We start from the raw sequence: 25,256 nt of genomic DNA, 5'->3' as shown, positions 1-25,256 counted from the left end.
ACCAGGGCCCTGAGGCAACCATGATCCAGGGCTGGCCTGTCTCTGGGTCCTCTGTTATGTGAGCCTGTGCTCCGGTTACCAGAAAAGCCCATCTGAGTAAGCTTCCTACTGCTTACAGCTGAAGACGTGGAACTACTACAGAGGCTGGAAACAGAAAGAAGGTTAATAAATCACAAACTCTAAATCAGCTCAACTGAAGAAGAGTAAGGAAGGCTAGGGAATTTGGATATCCTTGTTATCAAAGAAAAAAAAAATGCTGCTTAAAGCACCACCCTTCTGTACCTTTGGACCAGACCATGTAACTCCAGTACTGTAACTGTGGTACCAAGATCTGACAGAGGAAAAACTGAGGCTCACAGGATGTTTTGGCTAGCTCCTCACAGCTTAAATCCTACACACAGAAGTTTATAATATTATTCTTTGCATTCTACAATGTTTTTAATTGTCACATGTGAAGTATTTTAAATCCTAGGTTTCAAAAAAGCTAATTCCTAAGAAAGTATATACACTTAACGGAGAAAGTTTTAGATCCTGTTTGCTCCATATATTTGTTTTAAGGTCTCACAATTTATTATAATAATCAGAAATAATATGACCAAAACTTTCACTATGAGTTTGAAAGTAAGGGAATTTAATAACTAAGTAATTGGTACATGCAAATTTTAACACTGAGAAATTATGCAATGAAAAAGCCTGAAAAGATCAATTATGTACCAAGTGTTCATATAAAATCCTTTCTAAGGAGACTGAGTGAAGCTACTATGTACCAAGTGTTCATATAAAATCCTTTCTAAGGAGACTGAGTGAAGCTACTATGTACCAAGTGTTCATATAAAATCCTTTCTAAGGAGACTGAGTGAAGCTACTATGTACCAAGTGTTCATATAAAATCATTTCTAAGGAGACTGAGTGAAGCTACTAGGTACCAAGTTTTATATGAAAAGATCAATTAAAACAACATGAATTCTACATATCAAAGGAACTCTCCAGCCTAAGTAACACAGTGGCCATTCTATAGAGACTACTCCTTTTTGAACTATTTAACAATAAAATGGAATTCCCTAAAGATCAGTTGGTAAAGAATCCGCATGCAATGCAGAAGACCCTGGTTCGATTCCTGGGTCAGGAAGATCCACTGGAGAAGGGATATGCTACTCACTCCAGTATTTGGGGCTTCCGTTGTGGCTCAGTTGGTAAAGAATCCACCTGCAATGTGGGAGGCCTGGGTTTGATCTCTGGGTTGGGAAGATCCCCTGGGGAAGGGGAAGGCTACCCACTCCAGTATTCTGGTCTGGAGAATTCCATGAACTGTATAGTCCATGGGGCTGCAAAGAGTCGGACACAACTGAGTGACTTTCAATCACAACAACAGAACATCCTGATTTTCAAAAATAAAATTTTGACAACCAGATCTTTTCTTTTTGTTTTGGTACAAGAAAGCCAATTTCAAGTTTCCAGAGCGGTAAGCTCGTACCATATAAAGATTTCAAGATTAGTAAAGATTTGATGATTTACTCTGATGCCCACGCCCATGCATCAGATATGAGAATTACCAAAGTCACCACTGTCATACTGTTATTCCTCACTCTTCGTAACTCATTCATCTCCTCTCATTCTTCCCAGTTCTCTTCAGTGTGCCCTCTACTGATCTGTCTTCATCTGATTCACCGTCTGTTGTTTTCCTTTGTCTCTTTCTGTGTGTGTCCAGCTTTCTCCTCCTGTGTCCTGGGACACCTCTGTGCCTCTACCCTTACCTTTGGTCTCCCCATTCTCCCTCTGCTATCTCTTCATTCTCCCTTCTCCTCTAATCTTTAGCCATAGTAGTTAACTTATTTGATATAATTACAGAATCAAAGTTTATACTCTCCGCCTTGTCATTTTTAAGTTGTAAGATGGTTTTTATTCCAATACTTTGGCCATCTGGTGTGAAGAACTGACTCATTTGAAAAGACCCTGATGCTGGGAAAGATTTGAGGGCAGGAGGAGAAGGGGACCACAGAGGATGAGATGGTTGGATGGCATCACCGACTCAATGGACATGAGTTTGGGTAAACTCCAGAAGTTGGTGATGGACAGGGAGGCCTGGCGTGCTGCAGTTCATGGGGTCACAAAGAGTCGGACACGACTGAGGGACTGAACTGACTGACTGACGGTTTTTATTTCTGACTTTAAAAATACTGTTTCTTACATTGTGTTGCATGGCCCTGAATTGACGCACTCAGCAAGTCAGTGTCATGATAAGGTACTGTTTACTCACCACAGAGCAACAGTTTTTACTAAAGTTTTTGGATCAGAAGAAGCATTCCTTGGACAGTATAAAACTAAACTACTGAATTCACTCATCTAAACTGCTTTAAGAAAATGGCACTAGAATTCTGGGACTCGTGTTTTAAGAATTCAAATTTCTTTTTAAAAAATTGTTATTAAATGGATGGAATATCTAATGTGATAAAATCTTTAAAATTGTTGTGAATTTAGTGACTGCCTCTGTGTGACCTGGCCTTGACACGTGAATGGCTTTACCATTATGAAGTGTAACTAAACAGCATTATACAAATACCTGAATTTGCTTTTCTACAGAGAGAAAAATGAAGGAAAGAGAATGAACCCATCCAAATCAGATAGCTGACAGTTATAGCAGGAATCGGCAACTAAATCCTTAGTTTCCAGAAAATAACCTCAGTGCTTCCATCACTTATGATCTATTTTTTATTCTTTATCATATACTCTCCATAAATACCAATATAACAACTCATTTCTGTTTTACTTTGGGTTATCTTTAGTTTTCTTCTATTGTTTGAAGGTTTAGAGCACAATGTTCTACATTAAAAAAAATTAAAATAGAATCCTAAACATAAATAAAGAGAAAGCAAGATACTATAGTCCAAGGGCAACTGTTATTTCATCATAAAGAAAAATTAGCTTAGATGTCAGATAGAGAGCCTCATAATCAAATGTACAACTTAGCTATATTTCACTGGATACAGAACATCAATATTAATGTATCTATGCTCTTACCAAACAATGTGTCTCAAGTGTTCTGACTCTCCCTAATGTTACAGAGGTTACTATGTGACATGCCGCAGGACAGTAAGTCATTCTGGCATTGAACCAGTCTTTAGAACGGACTTATACTAATTCATTTCCCTATTTACTGTGTCTCTGAATTGACAACCCCTGGCAAGGCAGTGCGAAAGAAGGGTGATTAGGAGAGAAATATTCTTAAGATGGAGTAAGCAGGTAAGGTACTAGCCTGTCATATGCAGCAATCATGAAGTTGAGAAGGAGGCTGATGGACTGCTCCACACTGATCTGGTGAGTGGAAGGAAGGCGCTTGTTCAGCTGGTAGTAGATGGATGAGATGACGGTCTCGAGGCGGGACACGCTGATCTCAGTGCTATGGTCCAGTGTATTAAGGCCATTGTCTCGGAAGGCTTCAATCATGTTCCAGATATCAACAAGATGGACTAGAACACAAAGAGAAGCTGTCAACAACTCAACAGCTTTAATTTATCAGAAAGATATAAGAACTTTGCATTTATTTACAATTACTAGAACAGTGAAGGGTAGGGCTTCCCCGGTGGCTCAGCGCCAATGCGGGAGACACGGGTTGGATCCTTGGTCCCAGAGGATACCACATGCTGTGGAGCAACTAAACCAGTGCACTACAGCTACTGAGAGTGTACTCTAGAGCCCAGGAGTCCCAACTATGAACCCACATGCTACAATTACTGAAGCCCACACGCCCTAGGGCCATGCTCCGCAACAAGAGAAGCCACCGCAATGAGAAGCCCTTGCACTACAACTAGGGAGAAGCCCCTACTCCCTGCAACTAGAGAAAGCCCACGCAGCCATGAGGACCCAACACTGCCACAAATAAATAAATATTTTTAAAAAAGAATAGTGAAGAGTGGCAGAATATGTCACCCCAAAATATGTCACTGTGGCCTATGGATTAGTTTGAGCTAAAGACACTTGAAAAACAGCAGATGCCAAAAAGGACACTCTGACCTCCCCCTTTCTTCCCCAAAGCAGGAATAAATAGTCCCATGTGAACAATGCCCTCCCTATTTCAGGAGGAAAAAAACATCCTCTTCACCAGAGACAGTGAATTGAGTGTGAGAGAAATCTGTACCTACTTCATTAAAACGACTCTTGTCTTCATTCTCTCAATATTTTACTTTTCGACAACTGCTACTCTTCGTTCAACTCAGTGTATAAGCACTTAGTCCTACTCACTTCTTTTTTGCCTCCCCTTTGCTGCTTCAAAAATACACAATGCAAAAGGTAACAGAACCTCAAAAAGACAGTCACAAGCTTTGTGGGAGACAGTAACACAATCCTCTTAAGCAAGTGGCAGAATAAACATATAAAAAGATAAGAACAGTCATAGGCAAAGTTTACAACCAATAAAGTAGGCATAATTGACACCATATGAAGTCCTGCCCCAATGATCAAAAAATATGCTTTACTTTCAAGAACAAAAAGAATACGCATAAAAATTGACCTTGAAAAAATATTGACCTTACTTTGAGTCATAAAGCTAATCTCAATAAATGTTAAAGGATTAAAGTCATATAAACATTGTTCTCTGGCTAAAATGAAATTAAGTCAGAAATCATTATCAAAAGAAAACTTTTAAAATAAGCCTTATCTTTAGAAATGAAGAAACATACTACTAGGAACTTCCTTAATCTGATTAAGGATAGCTACAAAAAACTGCAGCAAACATATTACTTAATAGTAAAATGTTGAAAGCTGTTTCTCTGATACTGGGAATGAGATAAAAACACTCACTATCATCCTTCCTATTGTATTTCAGATCCTAAACCATATAAATATGCAGTAATTATCAGTACAAACATTGGAAATAAAGAAATGTAACCATTCAAATGACAAAATTATATACATTAAAAATCATAAAGACTATATATTTATCACTAAAATTAATATGTGAGTCTAGAATGAATGCTAGATACAAATCAAGATATGAAAATCACTGCATTTCCACTACCAGTTACAGGTAATGAAATTTTTAAAACCTAAAATAGTATTACAAATCATCAAGAATTTAGGAATAAGTCCAATAAAGGATGTTCACCATCTCAACCAAAATACCTATAAATATAACTAGCAGAAATTGAAAATCTAAATAAATGGAGGGATATACCACACTCATAGAATGAAATCTCAACACTGGAAATACAGCAATTCTCCCCAACTTGATCAACAGATTCAATGCAATCCCAAGAAAATCCCAAGTGCTATATATTAAAAGGATGAATTTTACTATATGTAAATTAAATTTTTAATTTTATAATTAAAATTATGCTTTTAGTATAAATTAACAGATTCCAAAATTTGTGTGAAATTAAATGTAAAAAGGAGTATGTCTCTATATAACAAAGTAGGGAGACTTGTTCTACCTGATATCCAGAACACGCTATAAAGCTATAACAATGACGATTGGTACAAGGATAGACAAATAGACCAATAGAACACAAGAGTCCAAAAGCAGATCCTCTCATATATGGACACAGCTATCAACATTCTAGTACATTTCTCCTAATGAATAGGAGAAAAAGATTTTTTAGTAATGGAGAAAACAGATGGTCTCTTCAATAAACAGTGCAGGGTCAACTGAACATACATATGGGAAAAATTTGATGCCTACTTATACTCTCTACCCACAAAAAAATTTCACGTGGATTAAAGAATCATATGTGACAACATAAAACTTCTAAAACCATGCATCTTTATATTACTAATGCCATTAGCCTGGCTCAGCCCACACACAGACTACTATGTTCCAAGAATTATAGGAAGAATTATAAAACTGGTAGTTGCCCTAGGACAGTGGTTTTCAAACTTTCTGACAACCCACAAAAATGTATTTTAATCAAAACACACATACACACACACTTCTAGATATATAAAAAACATGTTCCATAAAATACCTTACTACATAAGCTATATTCTAGTTTTTTGTCCTTCTTTCTCTCCATTACATGCTTTAAATTCTGGCTACAGTCCACCAAAACGGTTTCAGGAACCATTAGCAGGTCATAACCCATAATTTGAAAAACAATGCTTTGGGAAATCAGAGAAGAAACATGACTTCAATCTAGGATGGCATGGTAAACTCTTCAAAAGAGAATTTTAAGCTAGAATCTCTGAGTAGGACTTAAAGCAGTGTAGAAGTATTTAGATATAAAGTGATTTATAATAAATGACAAACAAAACCTAGACTAAAACAGATTCTCCCACTCTAAGGCTAATGATTTTTAGATTACACAAAACAGTTTTTCCTTAATACACACACAAACACATATATGAGAAAAGTACAATAATTCTAAATTAGTTCTCTGTACACAAATTAAGAAGAATTTTATATGCCTGTGTATATACATATACACATACATATATTTATTTCATAAGTAGCAATTGTGGAAGCAACTGCTTATAGAAAGGGCTGATTTATGTTATAATAAGTTTAATCAAGAAAGTTAATTTTTATTATACCCTTATCAAAATATTAACTTTTCTTTCCTTCCAGAAACTGATAAATTGTATTAATTTTATACAGAACTTTTCACTAAAAACAGTGACAAGGAGAAATCAATTCTCCCATTTAAAGAACTAATTAATCTCAAAGCTAGTTAGCTTACTGAGTTTCTTAAATATTTTGAGGGACACCCAGAATAAATCAAGAAGTTCTTTCCATTATTAAGCTTACATTCTGATAAACACGACAAAAAATAATTCAATTAACATTACAATATGACTAGAAGACAGTAAAATCTTTTATACTATCAAGAGCTCAATCCAGCTATCATAGAAATGAGTAGAAATGACTTACGGTTGCATCGCTTTTGTACAAATCGTAATTTGCAAGCTGTTCTGTAAGTTGATAGTCGTATGACATCAAAATTCTGAGCACCTGAAAAAGGGCAAATAAAAAACCTTCAATTAGATTTACCATTTAATTTCCAGACACTGGGGAAGTGATTCTATTCTGTTGTGTTGGCACAGGCTATATAACATGTCAACTAGACCTTCTTTGGCTAAAACACAAGGTGGAGAAGAACGGTTAAGAAACACTTCTGTGTGCCCACTCCATGCCAAGCACGACGCCAGCAGTTTTGCCTACATCAGTCTGTCTGCTAGTTTAGGAAAACTCTGAGGGGAGGACCACTCATGATTTGAGTGAATGAATTACATATTCTGCAAAGTGAAACTCAGTGGTAGAGTAGGAAAGACCTCAGCCTCGAGCCAGGAAAGCTAAATCCCAGCCCCAGTCTAACCACCAACCATGAACCATGACTGTGCCCATGTTACATCCCTTCTTCTCGGCCTCACTGATGAGGCCAGGGAAAAATCAGGGAACTGGGCCAGCTGATCTCTAAGGTCCCCTTCCATGTCTGAGGCAGCCTGTGTTTTTCAAGAAAGGGCCATGACAGTATTTCCAGACCACTGTTTTATGTGCTTCTAGTACACTGCCCCTCCCCAGCAAGAGCTAAAGATTATTTCCCGCCACCTGCATATGAGGACACTGTGCCTGCCTCAACAAAGAGAGTGTGGCAGAGGAACACTGCCTGCTTTCTGAAGATGGGTGATAAACCTAGGACAGCCTGCCCCTGCTCTCACTCTCTGAGGATGCTTGGAACCTGGACATCATTGTTGTAAAGAAGCCCAAACTAGCTGGATGTGGAGAGACCACACAGAGATGCTGGTAGGCAGAGGAACTGAGTCCATTAGCTTAAAGTCAGCAGCAACTGCCAAACACGTAAGTGAGCAAGTCAAATGACCCAGCCTTGAATCTGAGCCTTCCAACAGAGGCCTCAGACTTCATGCAGCGAAGTCAAGTCATCAGCACTGGATGATGTTCTGTTTTCAGAACCAAAAAAGATGTAAAACAAATGGCTGTTCGGGAATAAGTGATATATAGCCATAGTAACTAGAACAAAGCCTAAATTACATGAGGCTATAAATCAAACTTTGTTTTCATTTCAAAATTTGCTGTAAAAGTCTCGTTGAACGTTAAGCCCACTTCAGGGAAGTCTGACCTCCAATGTGAGTTTCTTTTTTATTTTATCCATACTGCCTTTGTAAGATCTGGCGGCAACTTCTGACACAATAGATGGAAAGGGAACTGTCATAAATTATCTTCTTCTACCAATATTTACAGTCATCTCTCATTTCTGCTCATTCCACAGTACGGGGTGGGGGGGAGGGGGGAGAAAAAAGGAAGGATTTTTCCAGGTTTTTGGTGAACATACCTACTGATCAAAAATTGAAGCAAAGATTTCTTTTTTTTTTTCCATTTATTTTTATTAGTTGGAGGCTAATTACTTTACATCATTGCAGTAGTTTTTGTCATACATTGAAATGAATTAGCCATGGATTTACATGTATTCCCCATCCTGGTCCCCCCTCCCACTTCCCTCTCCACCCCATCTCTCTGGGTCTTCCCAGTCAAAGATTTCTTTTAATCTCACTTCAATCAACCTTTACCTTGATGTCACGATTAAAATTATTTTCTTCATCAGCTGGCTCTCACAAAATTTCTATCCTTCTATAAATACACTATTCAGTCCTATTTTTTAATATACCAGGTATTTTGAAATAGAATTCACCAATTTTAAGTATTCAGTTTAGTTGTACAACCATCACCACAGTCAGTTTTTAGAAATTTTTCATTATTTCAAAAACAAACCTCTTCCCCTTATGAGTCACTCTGTTTATTTCTTAATTGGGTTGTTTATCTTTCAACATCGAGTTGTAACAGTCCTTTATATGTTGTAGATATGAGTCCCTTATGAAATATATGATTTGCAAATTTTTCTTCCCATTCTGTGAGTAGTCATTTCACTTTCTCAGTTATATCTACTAGAGCACAAAAGTTTTTAACTTTGATTAATTCACCATATCTATTCATTCTTTAGTCACTTGTGCTTTTGGTGTCATACCTGAGAAGGCTTTGCCTTATCTAAGTTCATGAAGATTTATATTAATACCTATACTATTATTTAATTATTACCTACATTCAATTATTACCTAATAATACCTATATTATTATTTAAATGGTTTTTTCTAACCATTTTACAGTTTTAGCTCTTATATTTAGGTCTATGACATATTTTCAGGGCTTTGCTGGCAGCTCAACTGGTAAAGAATCCGGGTGCAGGGCAGGAGATGCCGGTTCAATTCCTAGGTCAGGAAGGTCCCCTGGAGAAGGGATAAGCTACCCACGCCAGGATTCCTGGGCTTCCCTGGTAGCTCAGATGATAAAGAATTCACCTGCAATGCACGAGACCCCAGTTCAATTCCTGGGTCAGGAAGATCCCCTGGAGGAGGGCATGACGACCCACTCCAGTATTCTTGCCTGGAGAATCCCCATAGACAGAGGAGCCTGGCGGAGCCTTGCAAAGAATCGGATACAACAGAGCGACTAAGCACATGACATATTTTTAGTTAATTTACTATGTGGCATGAGGCAGCAGTTCAAATTCATTCTTTCACATAGATACCCACCATTCCCACAAAGACTATTCTTTCTTCATTAAATGGTCATGGAATCCTTGTGAAAAAATCAAGCAACCACAGGTGTATGGGTTTAATTCTGAACTTTCAATTCTATCCCATTGATGATATGTCTATCCTTATGCTATGATATGTCCTTATGATCATATCCTTATGATATATCTATCCTTATACCAGTACCACACAATCTGGATTATTATGGCTTTTGTACAATAGTTCTCAAATTCAGAAGTGTGAGTCTTCAAAATGTGCTCTTCTCTTTAGAAATTATTTTGGCTATTCTGGGTCCTTGAATTTCCATATGAATTTTAGGATCAGCCATATCCCTTTCTGTAAAGAAGCCAGTTTTTTATGAGATCTGCAGTGAGTTTATGGATCCATTTAGGAAATATTGCCATCTTAATGATAAATCTTCTGATCCTTTAAAACAGGGTATCTTTCCATTTATTTAGTACTTTCTTAATTTCCTTCAATAATACTTGGTAGTTTTCAAAGTTTTATACCTCTATGTTGAAGTTATTCAGTCTGATTTTCTTCCACTCATTTAGTTTCTATGTTACTGCGCTTGTGCTGTGCTTAATCATTCAGTCATGTCCAACTCTTTGCAACCCTATGGACTGTACTCCGCCAGGCTCCTCTGTCCATGGGGATTCTCCAGGCAAGAATACTGGAGTGGCTCGCCACGCCCTCCTCCAGGGGATCTTCCCAACCCAGGGATCGAACCCATGTCTCCCTCATTGCAGGTAGATTCTTTACCATGTGCGCCACCAGGGAAGCCCAGGAATCCTGGAATGTATAGATTATCCCTTCTCCAGGGGACCTTCCCAACCCAGGAATCAAACCAGGGTCTCCTGAATTGCAGGCGGATTCTTTACCAGCTGAGCTACTAGGGAAGCCCTTCTATGTTACTACCTCAGTCTAAATATTTTCAGTTGGAACCATTAAACATTAATTATTCAAAACCAAACCAATGATTTTAAGAAAGAATGCTGACAAATGTCCAAGGGCATTTAAGAAATAAACCATCATAAAATCACTGTAATTTTAATTACAGTGTAAATTTATAAAAATTTACAGTGTAAATTTAATTACAGCTAATTTTAATGATTAAACATATATTTTTATGAGAAACACTGAGAAAAAGGATGTTAACAGCTAGGAAAGGAAAGTTCCATCCCCAGCTGATCAAACAAAAGATTACTAATCTAATTGATCGGACTTTTGCAAGGCATTTATTAGGCTATGTTTGCTAGTGGAGAAGTAACTACAGTAAAAAAAAAAAAAAGTCAGTATATCTGGTATAACTCACTCTCTTCAAACTCTTTCTCTAGTGCAGTTAGGATCAGATTAGTCACCACAAAAGATGAAATAAAGCAGATACCATGCAAGTCCAAAGCTAACTAGTTTCAGAAAACAGAAGACTCCAAATGTTTCAGTTTGCCAGAAATCACTAGGTTAAAGTTTCAGGAACCAGTCAAGAGTCAAGTATCACTCTGCTTTCCTTTGCCAGTCTGATCCTTAAGAACATACATCACTCTAAATGCAATAGGGGAAAATGTACAGTGGTGGGGCTTTCCTGGGGGATCAGATGGCAAAGAATCTGCCTGCAATGTAGGAGACCTGGGTTCAATCCCTGGGTTGGGAAGATCCCCTGGAGCAGGGAATGGCTACCCACTCCAGTATTCTTGCCTGGATAATTCCATGAACAGAGGAGTCTGGGAGGCTACAGTTCACAGGGTCCCAAAGAGTCAGACATGACTGAGCAACTAACACTTTCACTTCACTTCATAGATAGCAGTGACTATTACAGAATTCAGAAATTCTAGGAATTTCTGGCCAGACTATCATTTCTTAAAAATCTAACAGCAGTCCAAATCCAAAAATAATGCCTAAAGGGATTTCCCAGGTAAGAACACTGGAGTGGGTTGCCATTTCCATTTCCAGGGCATCTTGCCGACCCAGGGATCGAACCCTGGTCTCCTGCATGCAGGTGGTCTCTTTAGACTGAGCCACCAGGGAAGTCCTATCAGTAACCGTAGAGCTTCACTAAAATCTTACTATACTAATACTCAACAAATCAGGTACTCTAGCCTCCCATATACTTCCCTTCTCCTAGAGCAGTCCAGTCTTCCCTAATCTATGTAAGAAGAAGCCACATCCACTAAGTATAGCCTTCGCTTTTTTAATACTTCCCCAATGCAGAGTGAAAGTGAAAGTCACTCAATCGTGTCCAACTCTTTGCGACCCCATGGCCTATACAGTCCATGGAATTCTCCAGACCAGAATACTGGAGCAGGTAGCCTTTCCCTTCTCCAGGGGATCTTCCCAACCCAGGGATCGAACCCAGGTCTCCCACATTCCAGGCAGATTCTTTACCAGCTGAGCCACAAGGGAAGCCCAAGAATACTGGAGTGGGTAGCCTATCCTTTCTCCAGTGGATCTTCCCAACCCAGGAGTCAAACCAGGGTCCCCTGCATTAAATTCCCGATCAGAAAATATGTTAGCTTGGCAAATACAAAATAGAAAAACCCCGAGTGAAGAAGTTTAAATGATTAGAATATTACTTCGGAAATTCTGAACTAGAAAGGATTCTGTTTAGTTCAGTCACTTGGTTGTGTCTGACTCTTTGAGACCCCATGGACTGCAGCACGCCAGGCTTCCCTGTCCATCACCAACTCCCGGAGGTTGCTCAAACTCATGTCCATCAAGTCAGTGATGCCATCCAATGATGGAGTCCTTGGTCATCCCATTCTCCTCCCACCCTCAACCCTTCCCAGCATCAGGTCTTTTCCAATGAGTCAGTTCTTCGCATCAGATGGCCTAAGTATTGGAGTTTCAGCTTTAGCATCAGTCCTTCCAAAGAATATTCAGGACTGATTTCCTTTAGGATGGACTGGTTGGATCTCCTTGCTGTCCAGGGGACTCTCAAGAGTCTTCTCCAACACCACAGTTCAAAAGCATCAATTCTTCAGTGCTCAGCTTTCTTTATAGTCTAACTTTCATATCCATATCCACACATGACTACTGGAAAAATCATAGTTTTGACTAGATAGACCTTTGTTGGCAATGTAAGTCTCTGCTTTTTAATATGCTATCTACATTGGTCATAGCTTTTCTTCCAAGGAGCAAGCATCTTTTAATTTCATGGCTGCAATCACCATCTGCAGTGATTTTGGAGCCCAAAAAAATAAAATCTGTCACTGGTTCCACTGTTTGCCCATCTATTTGCCATGAAGTGATGGGACCAGATATCATGATCTTAGAAAGGATTACTCTTCATTATTATTCATTTCAAGAATATTTCATTATAATAAATACAATAAAATGTCATTTTAATATTATACTAATGTCAAACAATGTTTCAAGTTCATCAAGAAATGGTACAGAGAGTCCTAACTAAATATCCAGGCAGAATTCTGGCCCCAGTTAGAAAGCCCAGTGAAAAGTCCTAGACAGACAGGAAACCAATCGGACACTGAATACCCAAGAGGCAGAGGAGAAAGATAGGGAAAGGATAGAAAGGATTAACTCTTCTTTGCACATTATGGCTCTACTTATATTAATGAGAAATGGATATGGATGTTCTGTAGTATAATCAAATCCCAAGGAAAGCAAACAGTCAAATGGAAGGGTTTTATTTTATCTGTCTATATCAGAAGCCTACATCAAAATCTCCACAGGAGGAAGCTGGAATCTTCATTCCTAAAAAATAAAATGTTAGTTCAGAGCAACACAGGATTATCTAACTCAATTTAAAGGTTTGCCTCATGCATCTCTCAAATTTTATCTCACACTCAACTCCAATCAGTCTGGACTACATGTAATTACCCAAACACGCCAGGGCCTTTCACCTCTGGGCCTCCATAGGCGATAATGTCCCAGCCCTTCCTTCGCCACATATGGGGCTGACTCAGCCAGGACATCACTTCCCCCCAGATTTCTTCCTGGACACCACTGGCTTCCCTCAACATGGCTCCTACTGCCCTATCCTTCTTGGTTCCCATTTCCAGGAAAACAAGATCCAAGAAGATAGAGACCATGTTATCGTAGTACTATTCATTACGATATGCCAAAGTAAGGTACAACAAAACTAACTAAGGCACCTAACTGCTGGTCAGGAGATCAAACCAGTCCATCCTAAAAGAAATCAATCCTGAACATTCATTGGAAAGACTGATGCTGAAGCTCCAATACTCTGGCCACCCCATGCAAAGAGCCAACTCACTGGAAAAGACCCTAATGCTGGGGGAGAAGGGGACAACAGAGGATGAGATGGTTAGATGGCATCACCAACTCAATGGACATGAGCTTGAGCAGTCTCCAGGAGATAGTGAAGGACAGGGAAGCCTGGCATGCTGCAGTCCATGGGGTTACAAAGAGTTGGATACAACTGAGCAACTAAACAACAACTAAATATTTACTAAATGAATAAACTACTAAAAATTAGGAAGTTCTGGAATGCCTGGTATAAAAGACTCTGATCTGTTTTTTTCCGAAAAATATAAAGTCAAGTTAAAAGGTTATATAACTGTAGACACTAGCAAGGAAAGACTGACGGAGGGAGCTGATAAAAGTAGTGGAGCAGTCAACTCCTTTTCCTGTATAAACATGTTGGTGCTTTTAGCCCTCTTCAAGTAGGGCCAAGCATTCCAAAGGTGTTCCAGGAGGCCATAGGATGTGGTGGAGGTGCTCAGTAGACCAATGAGAGGCATGAAGAAATAAATTTACTTTGCTGAGAAAGGAATCTAACTAGGGAGATAAGGAACAGGGAAGGAGAAAGAAGAGGAGAGATTATAAATCTAATAAATGTATAGTAACATTTCAGAGCTATCCAAAACTTTTACAAGTACTTCTAATTAAGAAAAAAATATTTTTCAAAAAAAATATTAGTCTGAATAAGCAAAAAATATGAACATGAATGACTTCCTCATTTTTTTCTTGGCAGTCCAATTAGAAACCCGAGGGACCAAAGATGAAGCCAGAGGTCCCAGAAGAGAGGAAGGTACAAATAAAATCAAGATCACTGAAGGGTGACTCTCACAGTTGGTGAATTAGGGGAAAAAGTTTTAAAATCCCACAAAGGGAAATGGTAGAGACACATGGCTGATTCCACCAAGATTTAATTTTTTTTTAAATAATGGCAAGCAAGGAAAGTGATAACCAAATAGGCTGCATAAAACAAAAATAGATTATACAGAATAAAAATAAAGTTTAATTTTGGACTTCAAAAAACACAAAAAGTAGGATCTATTTCATAAAGGAGGTACTCTAAAGCATTCTAATATTCTTACATTACTTTGAACAAAGTTATAAATATTGATAGGATTTGGACTTCATTTTAATTGATGTTAAAATTTCTGGAGTAACCACAAAAAGAACAGAAAAAGAACATACAACTCACAATTAAGTAGAGGAAAAAAAGTAGAATGGGAAGGAAGGAAGCTCAATTCATCTAAGAAAAGCCAAGGAAAGAGGGAAAAAACAAAATACAACAGAGAAACAACAAAATTGAAGCACAAAATATAATGGAAGAAAAATGAAACACATCAGTATTCATAACAGTATTCATAACAAAAAAATTTAAATAATAAATATACTGTATTAGGCATGCTAACCAAAAGAAAGCTGGTATAGCTGTATTAATATACAACAAATCAGACCTCAAAGCAAAGAAACATTGCTATAAAAAGTGTACCTATTTAATAATAAAAATTCAATTTTCTAGGTAGACAGAACATTTTAGTATATATGCATCTAAGAACAAAAGCTTCAAAACACTGACAGTACTACAGGGGGGAAATTTTAAATCCATGATCAATGCAGAGATTTTCAACATCTTCCAGTAATTAAGATCAAGCAGTCAAATGAGTAAGGATAAAAAGACTTTAATAAAATATAACAAGCTTGATTGAGATAATAGAGAAATCATGTATATTATTTTCAAGCATTCAGGGAATATTCAGAAAAACAACATAAAATATCAAGAAACACAAAGATTCTAGAATGCTCCTCATTCCCTGACCCATAAATCAAGCTACACATTCTTATAATTAAAAACATCTACTTACTAGATTAAAAGGATACTTCTAAATAATTCATAACAGAAATTAGAAAACACAGAAATCTAATAGAGAAAATAGTATATATCAGAACACATACCTAAAAAAATAGAAAGTCATGAAAAAGTATTCAGTGCTTACATAAGAAAGAAAAAAAGTCTGAAAGTAAACCTCTACCTATAAAAATATAGAACTGCCTAAAGTAGAAAGAAGAAAATAATAAACCATGTAGTAACATGAAATAATGAGGTAGAAAACAAAGATTCAGGGAGAGGACCAATAAAGCCAAAAGTTTCTTGGAAAAAAACAATAAAAGTGACAAAATTCTGGAAAAGGAAAAATAAAATCAGAATCTCTGAATATGAAGGCCTGGCATCAAATATATTGTAGACTCAACTAGGAAGCTATTATTTTGATACCAGAGTTTAGAAACTATCACTTATCATTTTTCTTAGTAACTTTACATCACATACAAATTATAAACTATCAAATTTCTACATAATTTCTCCTTTAATAAATATTTATTGAGTTGATGGGGCTTCCATGATAAATACATGTGATTCTTACTTTCATGGGGTTAAAGTCCAAAAGATAAAATATTAAGCAAAGAGATTTCATGCTCCCAAAGCAGGGGGCACAGGTTCAATCCCTGATCAGGGAACTAAGATCCCACATGAGATGCAGTGCCGTCAAAAAGAAAAAAAAAACACTCAAAGATTAACAAACTAATTTCATCACTGTTTAAAACAGGAAATTTAAAGGTATTGTCCAAAAACAGAAAGGCTTAAGAATACTACTGAGTGGCACAATAATAAAGGTAGCTATGACAAAGAAATCATATCACTTGCAAATCCTAAAATATTTACTTTTTGGCCCTTTAAGAAAAAGACTGTTGGCTCCAGAATTATGTATGTTAACAGAGTCAAGGAGAAATATATGTCACTATATCTCAATTTTTTTAAAAGAAGAAATACATTCCTCTCAAGAGAAGCATAGATAAATGATAAAATTCAATACTCACTCATGATTTAAAGAAAAGAACAGTAATAACTCTTGGTAAATTAGAACAGAAAAATAGTTCCTTAACCTGATAAAAGGTACAAAACCTGTGACAAATATCATTTTAATAGTGAAATATTACATCCATTCCCATTCAAGTCAAAAACGAGACAAGAATGTCTGCTATCCTCCCAACTCTTAATTATAATATCTGTATAGTCAGTAGGTCATGAAAAAGAGGTATAAGTATTGCAAAAGTGAGTCAAAATGGCCTTTCTTTAAAAATTATACAGTTCTGTAGAAAGTACACCACCAAGAATGAACCAGAATGTAAACCATAGGCTTTGGGTTGTTACGATATGCCAATGTAGGTCCATCAGTTGTAATGGACATTCCACTCTGGTGTGAGAGTTGACAGTGGTGGAGGCCATGCCTGTGTCAGGGCAAGGGGTATACATGAGACAGCTCTGTTCCTTCCTCTTAATTTTGCTATGAACCTAAAACTGCTCTGAACAATTAAGTCTTTTTAAAAGGCAATATACATGTAGTTATCTATAATACCTAAGTAGAAGTCTATAGACTAACCATTAAGAGTAATGAAAGAGCAGAGAGAAAGATCATTAGATTCAAAATCGACATACTAAAGTCAACTCAACACCTGGATGACAGGGCCAAGTCATCAGGGTGGCAAACAGTGGTTTCTGCATCCTTAGAAGGCAATTATGCTGGAGAGTTGGGGTGATGTTGGAAATAAGAGTAGGGCTTCCCATAGCAGATACCATCACCACCAATGCAATTCTTTCTGTGGAAAAACAGAGGTGACTCTTGCAGCCACACCCACCAAACATCTCCCAGACCATCCATATTCTTGAGTTTGTTAGACAGAATGGTAATTTATATGAAGTTTGTGTCAGTGATAACGTTCACTAAGCAATCAACCCAATTCTTTGAAGAATACCCAATTTTACTTTAAATATCTCCCCAATTATGCTCTCTCACATGCCCATGAGAGTGCATGCCAGATAATTCTTAATATCAAGAATTATTATTTATTTGGTTTCCATTTTTGTCAGTTTCCCTTTAAAATGAAAACAGTATGAGTGAAGTCAGGGACTGTGTTTTGTTCTCCCCTATATGGCTCAGATGGTAAAGAATCTGTCTGCAATGCAGGAGATGCAGGTTCGATCCCTGGGTGGGGAAGATTCCCTGAAGAAAGGAATGGCAGCCCACTCCAGTAATCTTGCCTAGAGAATTCCATGGACAGAGAAGCCTGGTGGGCTACGGTCCATGGGGTCACAAAGAGTCAGACATGACTAGGACATGACTAACACATAATCCTAGCACCTGTAATGGTGCCTGGAACATAACAGATTCTCAGTAAATATATTAAAAACTCAATGAAAAGGTGACCCCTTTGCTGAAGAATACAGGAATATATAAGAATAAATAACAATATATAAGAATGTTTTAACAGAAGATTTTAAAGGGTACATAGTAAAGTTACAGACCAAAGTACACATTCCTGCTTTTACTTCTTCCTACGGCTCTAAGTGTTGTTCTAACACTTGGTCCTTCCTACACTGGAGTCTTTATTTACAGTAAGGTAATTTATATAACATATTATTTATCATCACCTGCAAGCTCATGGTAACAATGGAGTTATTGCAAGAGGTCTAAATTGACTGGCATGCTTTTTTTTTTCTTTTTCGACTGGCATGCTTTAAACTCACAGATATTCTAGGTAACATATTTGTCATTATTTATGACCTTGCTTAAGAAAGCAATTCAAGTTAATTCAATTAAAGTAATGCTCTGTTGTCCTCCAACTGCATGATTCTTTAACTCCCTTTCCTCTCTTTCTAAAATTTGTAACATAAAACTTCTGATTAAAGCTCTGATTTGATCAGGGGGAAAAAAAGACATTCCCACACATTAATACAAACAAGGATTCCAGAAGACTCACGCATTTCTATGAACAGCTGCCTCTTCTCTGCCATGGTCTTCCGCTTGTTCCCACTTTCCTCAATCATCCTAGAGACAAAGAAGGATACAATCAGCAAATGTGTAAACAAATGTGTAATTTGACAATTCCAAGTGCTTATCAGTCTGCTGTGGAGAGGTACAGGAAACCAGGCTGTATACCCACACATTAAAAGGACATCCATAAAAGTCAAGTGGAAGCCCCAGGCAGAAAAAGACAAACTGCTGTCCCTTTATTTGACAGCTTCTAAAATATTATAAAGTCAATACTTAAACGAGCTCATACACTTGCTTCCTGTGCTGACAATATGGGGCCATGTCTTTTTTTTTTTCCCCCATGTCTTATTTTTAACTTTATTTTCTCTACAGAGTCCTGGATTAGTCGAGACAACTTCCCCATATTCCTACTGTTTTACATAGATAAATATGTTCTTAAAAATAATTTAGATAATAATTATAACAAAAGGCTATCATAATAAAAACATTAAGATAATTAGCTGACACATAAAAGATATAAATAAAATCTTTTATTTTTATATTAAAAAGTACTGAAAGAGGAATTCATGCACAAATTCAAAGAACTCCTAAACATGTCTTTAATCACATGACTTATACTATGCCAGTCACTTTGTTTAAAAATAAAACTCTTCCCATGCATTATCTCATTTAATTCTCCCAACAATTCTGAGTGCTGGCATTATTATTATCCCATTTTATAGATTAGAAAACAGATATCTAGAAAAGAACACTAACCTGCCCAAGGACACAGAATGCAGAAGCAATAAAGCAAAACTGCAACCCTTTCATTAAACTTCTTTCACAACTTCTGTTTCTAAATACATTTCAAATCTCTGTGCTTAAAAGGCTAGAACACAATAGCCCACTGCATGGACCTTACTGATGTAAAATTTGTGATAATTTCAGCTAAACTCTGCCTTACTCTATGAAGTAAAAAATATCTACAAATAGCATATGCTAAATAATTCCCTAAGCAGATTAAACTACTGTAGATCATGCAGTTATTTACATAACATTCTCAAATGTGTTAGAATCATAAACTAAATGATGACTACACACATTACATATCCATTAAAACAAAGTGCCTGTGAAAGTTTAGTTATAGCCTAAAGAAAATTTAAAATGTAAATATATTCCTTAACATTCTGCAATTAATATTTTGATCATTAAAACTATCCCTTTCCTAAATCACTATAATGTTACCAAACAGTAAGTGATGGTTACCTGACAATTTGCCCCCAAGAGGAAACAGTTTTAAACAGAAGGAAAGTAAGCAGAAGAAAAAGCAACCAGAAACAGCAAAAAAAAAAATCTAATGAAATCTAAGTCCTAGAGAAAAAGCAAGAGTTGGGACCAGTAGCCTGTAATTATAAAGAAAAAGGGTATTCAAAAACCTCCTCCTTCCTATCCAAAAACTTGGTCTCTCACTGTGTAATACAAAGTTTAAATGCTAAACACAAATTAATATAGAGAATCATAATATCCTTTATAAAATATATAATTTATTATATTTCTTCAACTTTTTTCTTTAAATCAATTTTTCCCAAAGTAGAATCTAAGAATTCCTGGAGACCCCTAAGTTCTTCAGGACAATTTTCTAAATTTTATCTTTATTTCCAGATTAATTTGAAAAAATTAATAAAAACATATTGCACCGCCAATGCCACTTCAGAGCCCACATCTACATGTAAGAATACTATAGCACTGCAAGCAAGAGGTCATGTAAAGCAGGGATAATTAAACTAGAGAAACTATACTACCCTGGACCAGATCTGACCTGTCACCTGTTTTTGCAAATAAAGTTTTATTGGAACACAGCCACACCTATTCATTTATCTATTGTCTATGGATGCTCTCATACTACAAAGGCTGAGTTGAGTGTTTTCAACAAAAAGCATCTGGCATGCAAAGTCTAAAATCTTTACTATCTGGTCCTTTAAGAAAGAGTATGCCAACCCAACCTAAAGCAACAGTAATTAATATTGCATTACTACAAACAACTGGCTCAGTTTGGTTAGCATGTTCCCATGTCAAAATGACAACAATCATCCCACATTTCACAGGGGTTTGAGTTTCACTTCCATTATCATAAGTTTATCCTTGGCAACTGCCTTATTAATTACTCTAAGATTCATTCTTCATTGCTGTATACATTTTAAATTGTGGTAGATATTGCCAAATTGCCCTCCAAAATGCTGTGTCAGTATACATTTACTAATAATCTTCCCCCAGGAAGTTTTAGATATTACTAAGGTAGTCAGCACAAACTGACCTTGTGCATTTGTGCTCAGTCATGTAATCCAATAGACTCTTTGCAATCCAATGGACTGTAGCCTGCCAGGCTCCTCTGTCCGTGGAATTTCCTAGGCAAGAATACTGGAGCAAGTTGCCATTTCTTTCTCCAGAGGATCTTCCCAACCCAGCGATCAAACCCATATCTCCAGCATTGGCAGGAGATTTTTTTTTACCACTGAGCCACCTGGGAAGCCCTTACTCTCCCATCAAATTATACACCTGCACGGAATGTGTGCTGGAGTTATTTGAGGTTGGTGAAAGTAAATATCACCAGGTGGATTGGGAAAGAATACAACAGAATCCAAAATACCACCAAACAGCTGGTGAGTTTATCCTTTTTTCCCTCTTGAACCCCTGGCTTGAACTCATCATAGCATGAACCCCTGAACCTAGCACTGTGGGACACACACAGAGGAATCTGGGAAAAACCCTCTAGCTACAGCTTAAAGAGAAGAAAGAAGTCTAAAGCCCATCCAGAGAGAATGGGAGACTTCCCAGCACTTTTTTCCTCTCTCTTTTCTTCATTTTCTCCCACTCCAGCCAGGCAGTGGCAGTAGCCAGGCAGTGGCAGTATCAATAAAAGCAGCTACGCTGGGAAACTACAGGAGTCAAAAATTTGAAGAAAGATGTATCATCTAATCAGATGGCCTAATCAAAACCCCAGCAGAATTTTTTGTAAACATAGACAGTCCTAAATTTTATATGGAGAACCTAAAGGTACAGGCCAGATAAGAAACTCTGGAAAGAAAGAATAACATTGGAGGCACATACTATTCAATTTTAAGAATTATTAAAAAACAACAGTAATAAAGACAGTATGATATTGACAAAGGGACAAGTACACAGATCAACGAAACAGAACAGAATATGGATACAGAGGCACACAGATATGGCCACTTGATTTTTTTTTAAGATGCAAAAGAAATTCAATGAAAAAGGACAGTCTTGGTGTCAGAAAAACTGGTTATGCTTATGTCAAAAAGATGAACCTTGACCTATACCTCACACCATAAATAAAAATTAATTCAAAATGGAAGACAGACATAAATGTAAAAGTGTAAAAGAGAAAATCTTCATGGTCTGATACATCACTCTAAAAGCACAAAGAACAAAAGAAAATAATAATAACAAACCGGACATCACCAAAATTAAATACTTCTGTTCTATGAAAGAAACCAATAAGAAAACAAAAGCTACACCTTGGGAGAAAAATATCTGCAAATCACAGGTCTGACACAAGACTTGTATCCAGAAATACTTGTATGTATTTTTAGAAAAACTCTCAAAACCAAGCCAACATGCAAGAAAAGCTTGTTATTCAACAGAAGCCCCAATACTGACCTTATTTGTTAACTTAGCAGGTGCAATGGAAGTGCACCGGTAGGTGCACCTGCTGATATTCTGCCTTTATTCCATTACCCAAACTACTACCCTGATGCATAACTTATCAGCTTCCGGTTGCCAGTATTTGCATTTCTTTATTTGAGGCTTTTTCTGGCCATTGAAGGCTTTGACACCTGCAGTGCAGTCCAGAAGTACCAGGGGATTAACATCCCTGGACAGCAGTCCTCCCACTGATGGAAGTTAATATATAAATAATCCAGCTTCTTTACCTATCAGAGGGACTAACTCTGAGGCCATGTGTTCCACTGACTTCCTGAGCTCCCCTTTGGAATTAACTTTGCTCAACCATGGCAACTGATATGGGTGCTCATCTACTACTACTTTCTCTTCTCTGTCTCACTTCTCCACTCTTTCACCGATATTTTCTAGGATCTAAAAAGGAAATTTTTTTTTAAAAATTGCACTTGAGTCCTTACAGATCATTTTCTTCTAGGGTAATCCAAAAGAAGACAGATTTGATCGTGTAAAACAGACCTCTGAGATGAATTTGTAAGTGGATCACTCACCAAACAGACAACAAGGATCCCAGTGCTAGAAGTGGCTTGGTGAGAACCCCTGCTGTGCTACTGCATGGATAGTACTAAGATTCAATGTGGTGAAACTAGTAAGGGATACACTTAGAAGAAGATGACTGGCTTATGCAATAGCTTTCACATTTGAGAGAGAGAGGAGCATCAGGGATTTTAAAAACAATTAAATGGTTGAGCTTTTGTTAAGGACTGATGCACAGAGAAACAAAATATCAAGACTTAAATCAGTCAAGTACCAACTCAGAGCAAGGTATGACAGCCAGACAATCTCCATGGCAGCAATTTCTAAGGAACCCTCAGCTCCCACAACTTGAGGGCAGACTGTGCTAAAAATCACACTCAAATTACGAAGGTAGGCAACTTAAAGAAGATTGAATTCACAGTCCAGCCAAGATTCTCCTGAACATTCTGGGGCAGAAGTAGCTCTCTTGCTCTTGCTACACGGGCTGTCTCCTCGGCCTGAAGCCCATGCAAAGACCTCATCTGAATGCATGCCTCAAAAGATGCTGACCCACCTGAGAATCTGTCCCCACCTTCCTCCCTGTTTCCAGGCTAATAACCAGGGTCCAGTCTCATTCACATCAACAGAACTGGAAGGGGCTGGCCCCACTTTGGATAGAATAGTGAGGATTCATCAAAACAGCTGCTGGACCTGACGATATGCACCAACAGGAACTGGAAGAACATACCTGGAATTGAAGAGTGTTCAACCTGAGCCAAGTGTAAGACAGGACAAAGTGTGCTGACATGGCAGCACTCGGCCCATGACCCAGGATTTAATGTTCTATAAAGAACACCTGGCACTAGTCCTAACATGCTGTAGACTAACTCATGTAAGTTGGCGTGGGGTTTTGATGGCCCAAAGAAAATGAGCTGAAGATGTGGGAATTGCATGGCAGGGTATTAAGGAAAGAGTTTATAGGGTGCTCCCATTTTCCATATCTCCTGACCTTTATTGAATCCTTCTATACTGACTCATAGGATCTGCTTTTCTTTATTTCTGTTTGTTTTTGTTTTGTTTTAATAGAGAAACCAGACTTTCTCTGACCTCTAAAGTCTATTTCATACTCTGCATGACAGGCCTGAAATACTATAAAATACTATAAATTTACCCTTTCCTACAAACAGTCTTAATGATTGATGTAGTTGGTATATACATACTCTACCTACCTTGCCCCTTGTGCATGTGAAAGTCACTCAGTCGTGTCCAACTCTTTGTGATCCCATGGACTGTAGCCCACCAGGCTCCTCTGTTCATGGGGATTCTTCAGGCAAGAATATTGGCGTGGGTCCACGCCCTCCTCCAGGGGATCTTTTCAACCCAGGGATCAAACCCAGGGATCAAACCCAGGTCTCTTACACTGCGGTTGGATTCTTTACCACCTGAGCTACCAGGGAAGCCCCTTAAGGGGTAGAGCTCTGAGGACATGTGTTATATGAGCTCCCAGAGCTCGTCAGTGGGAATAAGCTTCAGTTACCCACAGTAGGAACTTGTCTGATAACAAAGCCTTTATTTGCTAACTTCCCTTCCCTATTCACTTCCTGGTCCCCTACAAGTATCTGCAGGGATAACATGCCAAACAAAATCTCATACTTGCACTCAAATCCTTGTCTAACAGTCAGCTTTTTGTGGAACTCAAACTAAAATATTAAAGACTTTCCAATTCAGTCAATCTTATAGTTCAGATTTCATAAAATCCAAATGTATGCGGTACACAAAAATTAAGATGACTATAAATGACTTCCCTCAGCCTTGGGGTGATTCCATTCCGGAGCTTCATGGATACTGATACCTCTGTCTTTGTAATTACAATTTTAATAGTCCAAGCCTGACAAAGATCTAACCCTCCTACCTAGCCTGATCACATGTCCTCGTCCTCCTGATACGACTTTAAAGATCAGCACTTTGTTGTTGTTGTTCTGCCTCTAAGTCACGTCTCACTCTTTTGCAATCCCACGGACTACAGCCAGTCATGCTCCTCTGTCCACGGAATTTCCCAGGCAAGAATACTGGAGTGGGCTGCCACTTCCTTCTCCAGCGGATTTTCCTAACCCAGGGATTGAACCCATGTCACCTGCATTAGCAGACCGATTCTTTACTGCTGAGCCACCAGGGAAGCCCAGTCTTACTACCAGACCTGATTACGTGTCCTTGTCTTCCTGATAACAACTTTAAAGATAAACACTTGTGTGAATATAAACACATCTCTCTTCTTCCTTCCACTCGGACTCCTGGCACTTTGCCTTTTCTGAGCCTCATAATCTGGAAGTAACCAACACCTCCTTATCATCCACTTCACATACTAACCTTGATTTCAAACACTGCCATTTCCTTCCTCATAATCATGCTCATATCCACCCTTTTTTCCCATTTCAACTGCCAAAATCTTTGTCCACATGAATGCACAAATAAAATTCGATGACGCCG

The 25,256-nt window shown here is 37.8% G+C and overlaps 1 protein-coding gene across 13 annotated transcripts in view; it reads right to left on the bottom strand.

Annotated features, from left to right (window-relative positions):
• The window catches only part of DTNB (dystrobrevin beta), a 235,813-nt gene that overhangs the window by 189,109 nt on the left and 21,448 nt on the right, over window positions 1-25,256 (bottom strand). For 12 of the 13 annotated variants that reach the window (XM_070450768.1, XM_020913837.2, XM_070450757.1 and 9 more), the window contains exons 2-4: window positions 18,565-18,632; window positions 6,860-6,940; window positions 3,254-3,467 (exon numbers count right to left, since the gene is read on the bottom strand). In XM_070450768.1, the coding sequence (XP_070306869.1) occupies window positions 3,254-3,467; window positions 6,860-6,940; window positions 18,565-18,631 (362 nt within the window). In that variant the 5' untranslated portion in view covers window position 18,632. Of the gene's footprint in view, window positions 1-3,253; window positions 3,468-6,859; window positions 6,941-18,564; window positions 18,633-25,256 lie in introns of those variants that run through there. The other variant, XM_070450765.1, reaches the window with a different exon arrangement.

The sequence above is a fragment of the Odocoileus virginianus genome, chromosome 2 (assembly GCF_023699985.2).
Source record: "Odocoileus virginianus isolate 20LAN1187 ecotype Illinois chromosome 2, Ovbor_1.2, whole genome shotgun sequence".
Taxonomy (NCBI): Eukaryota; Metazoa; Chordata; class Mammalia; order Artiodactyla; family Cervidae; genus Odocoileus; species Odocoileus virginianus.
The sequence above is the reverse complement of the archived record's forward strand: the minus strand, read 5'-3'. Positions and strand labels throughout refer to the sequence as shown.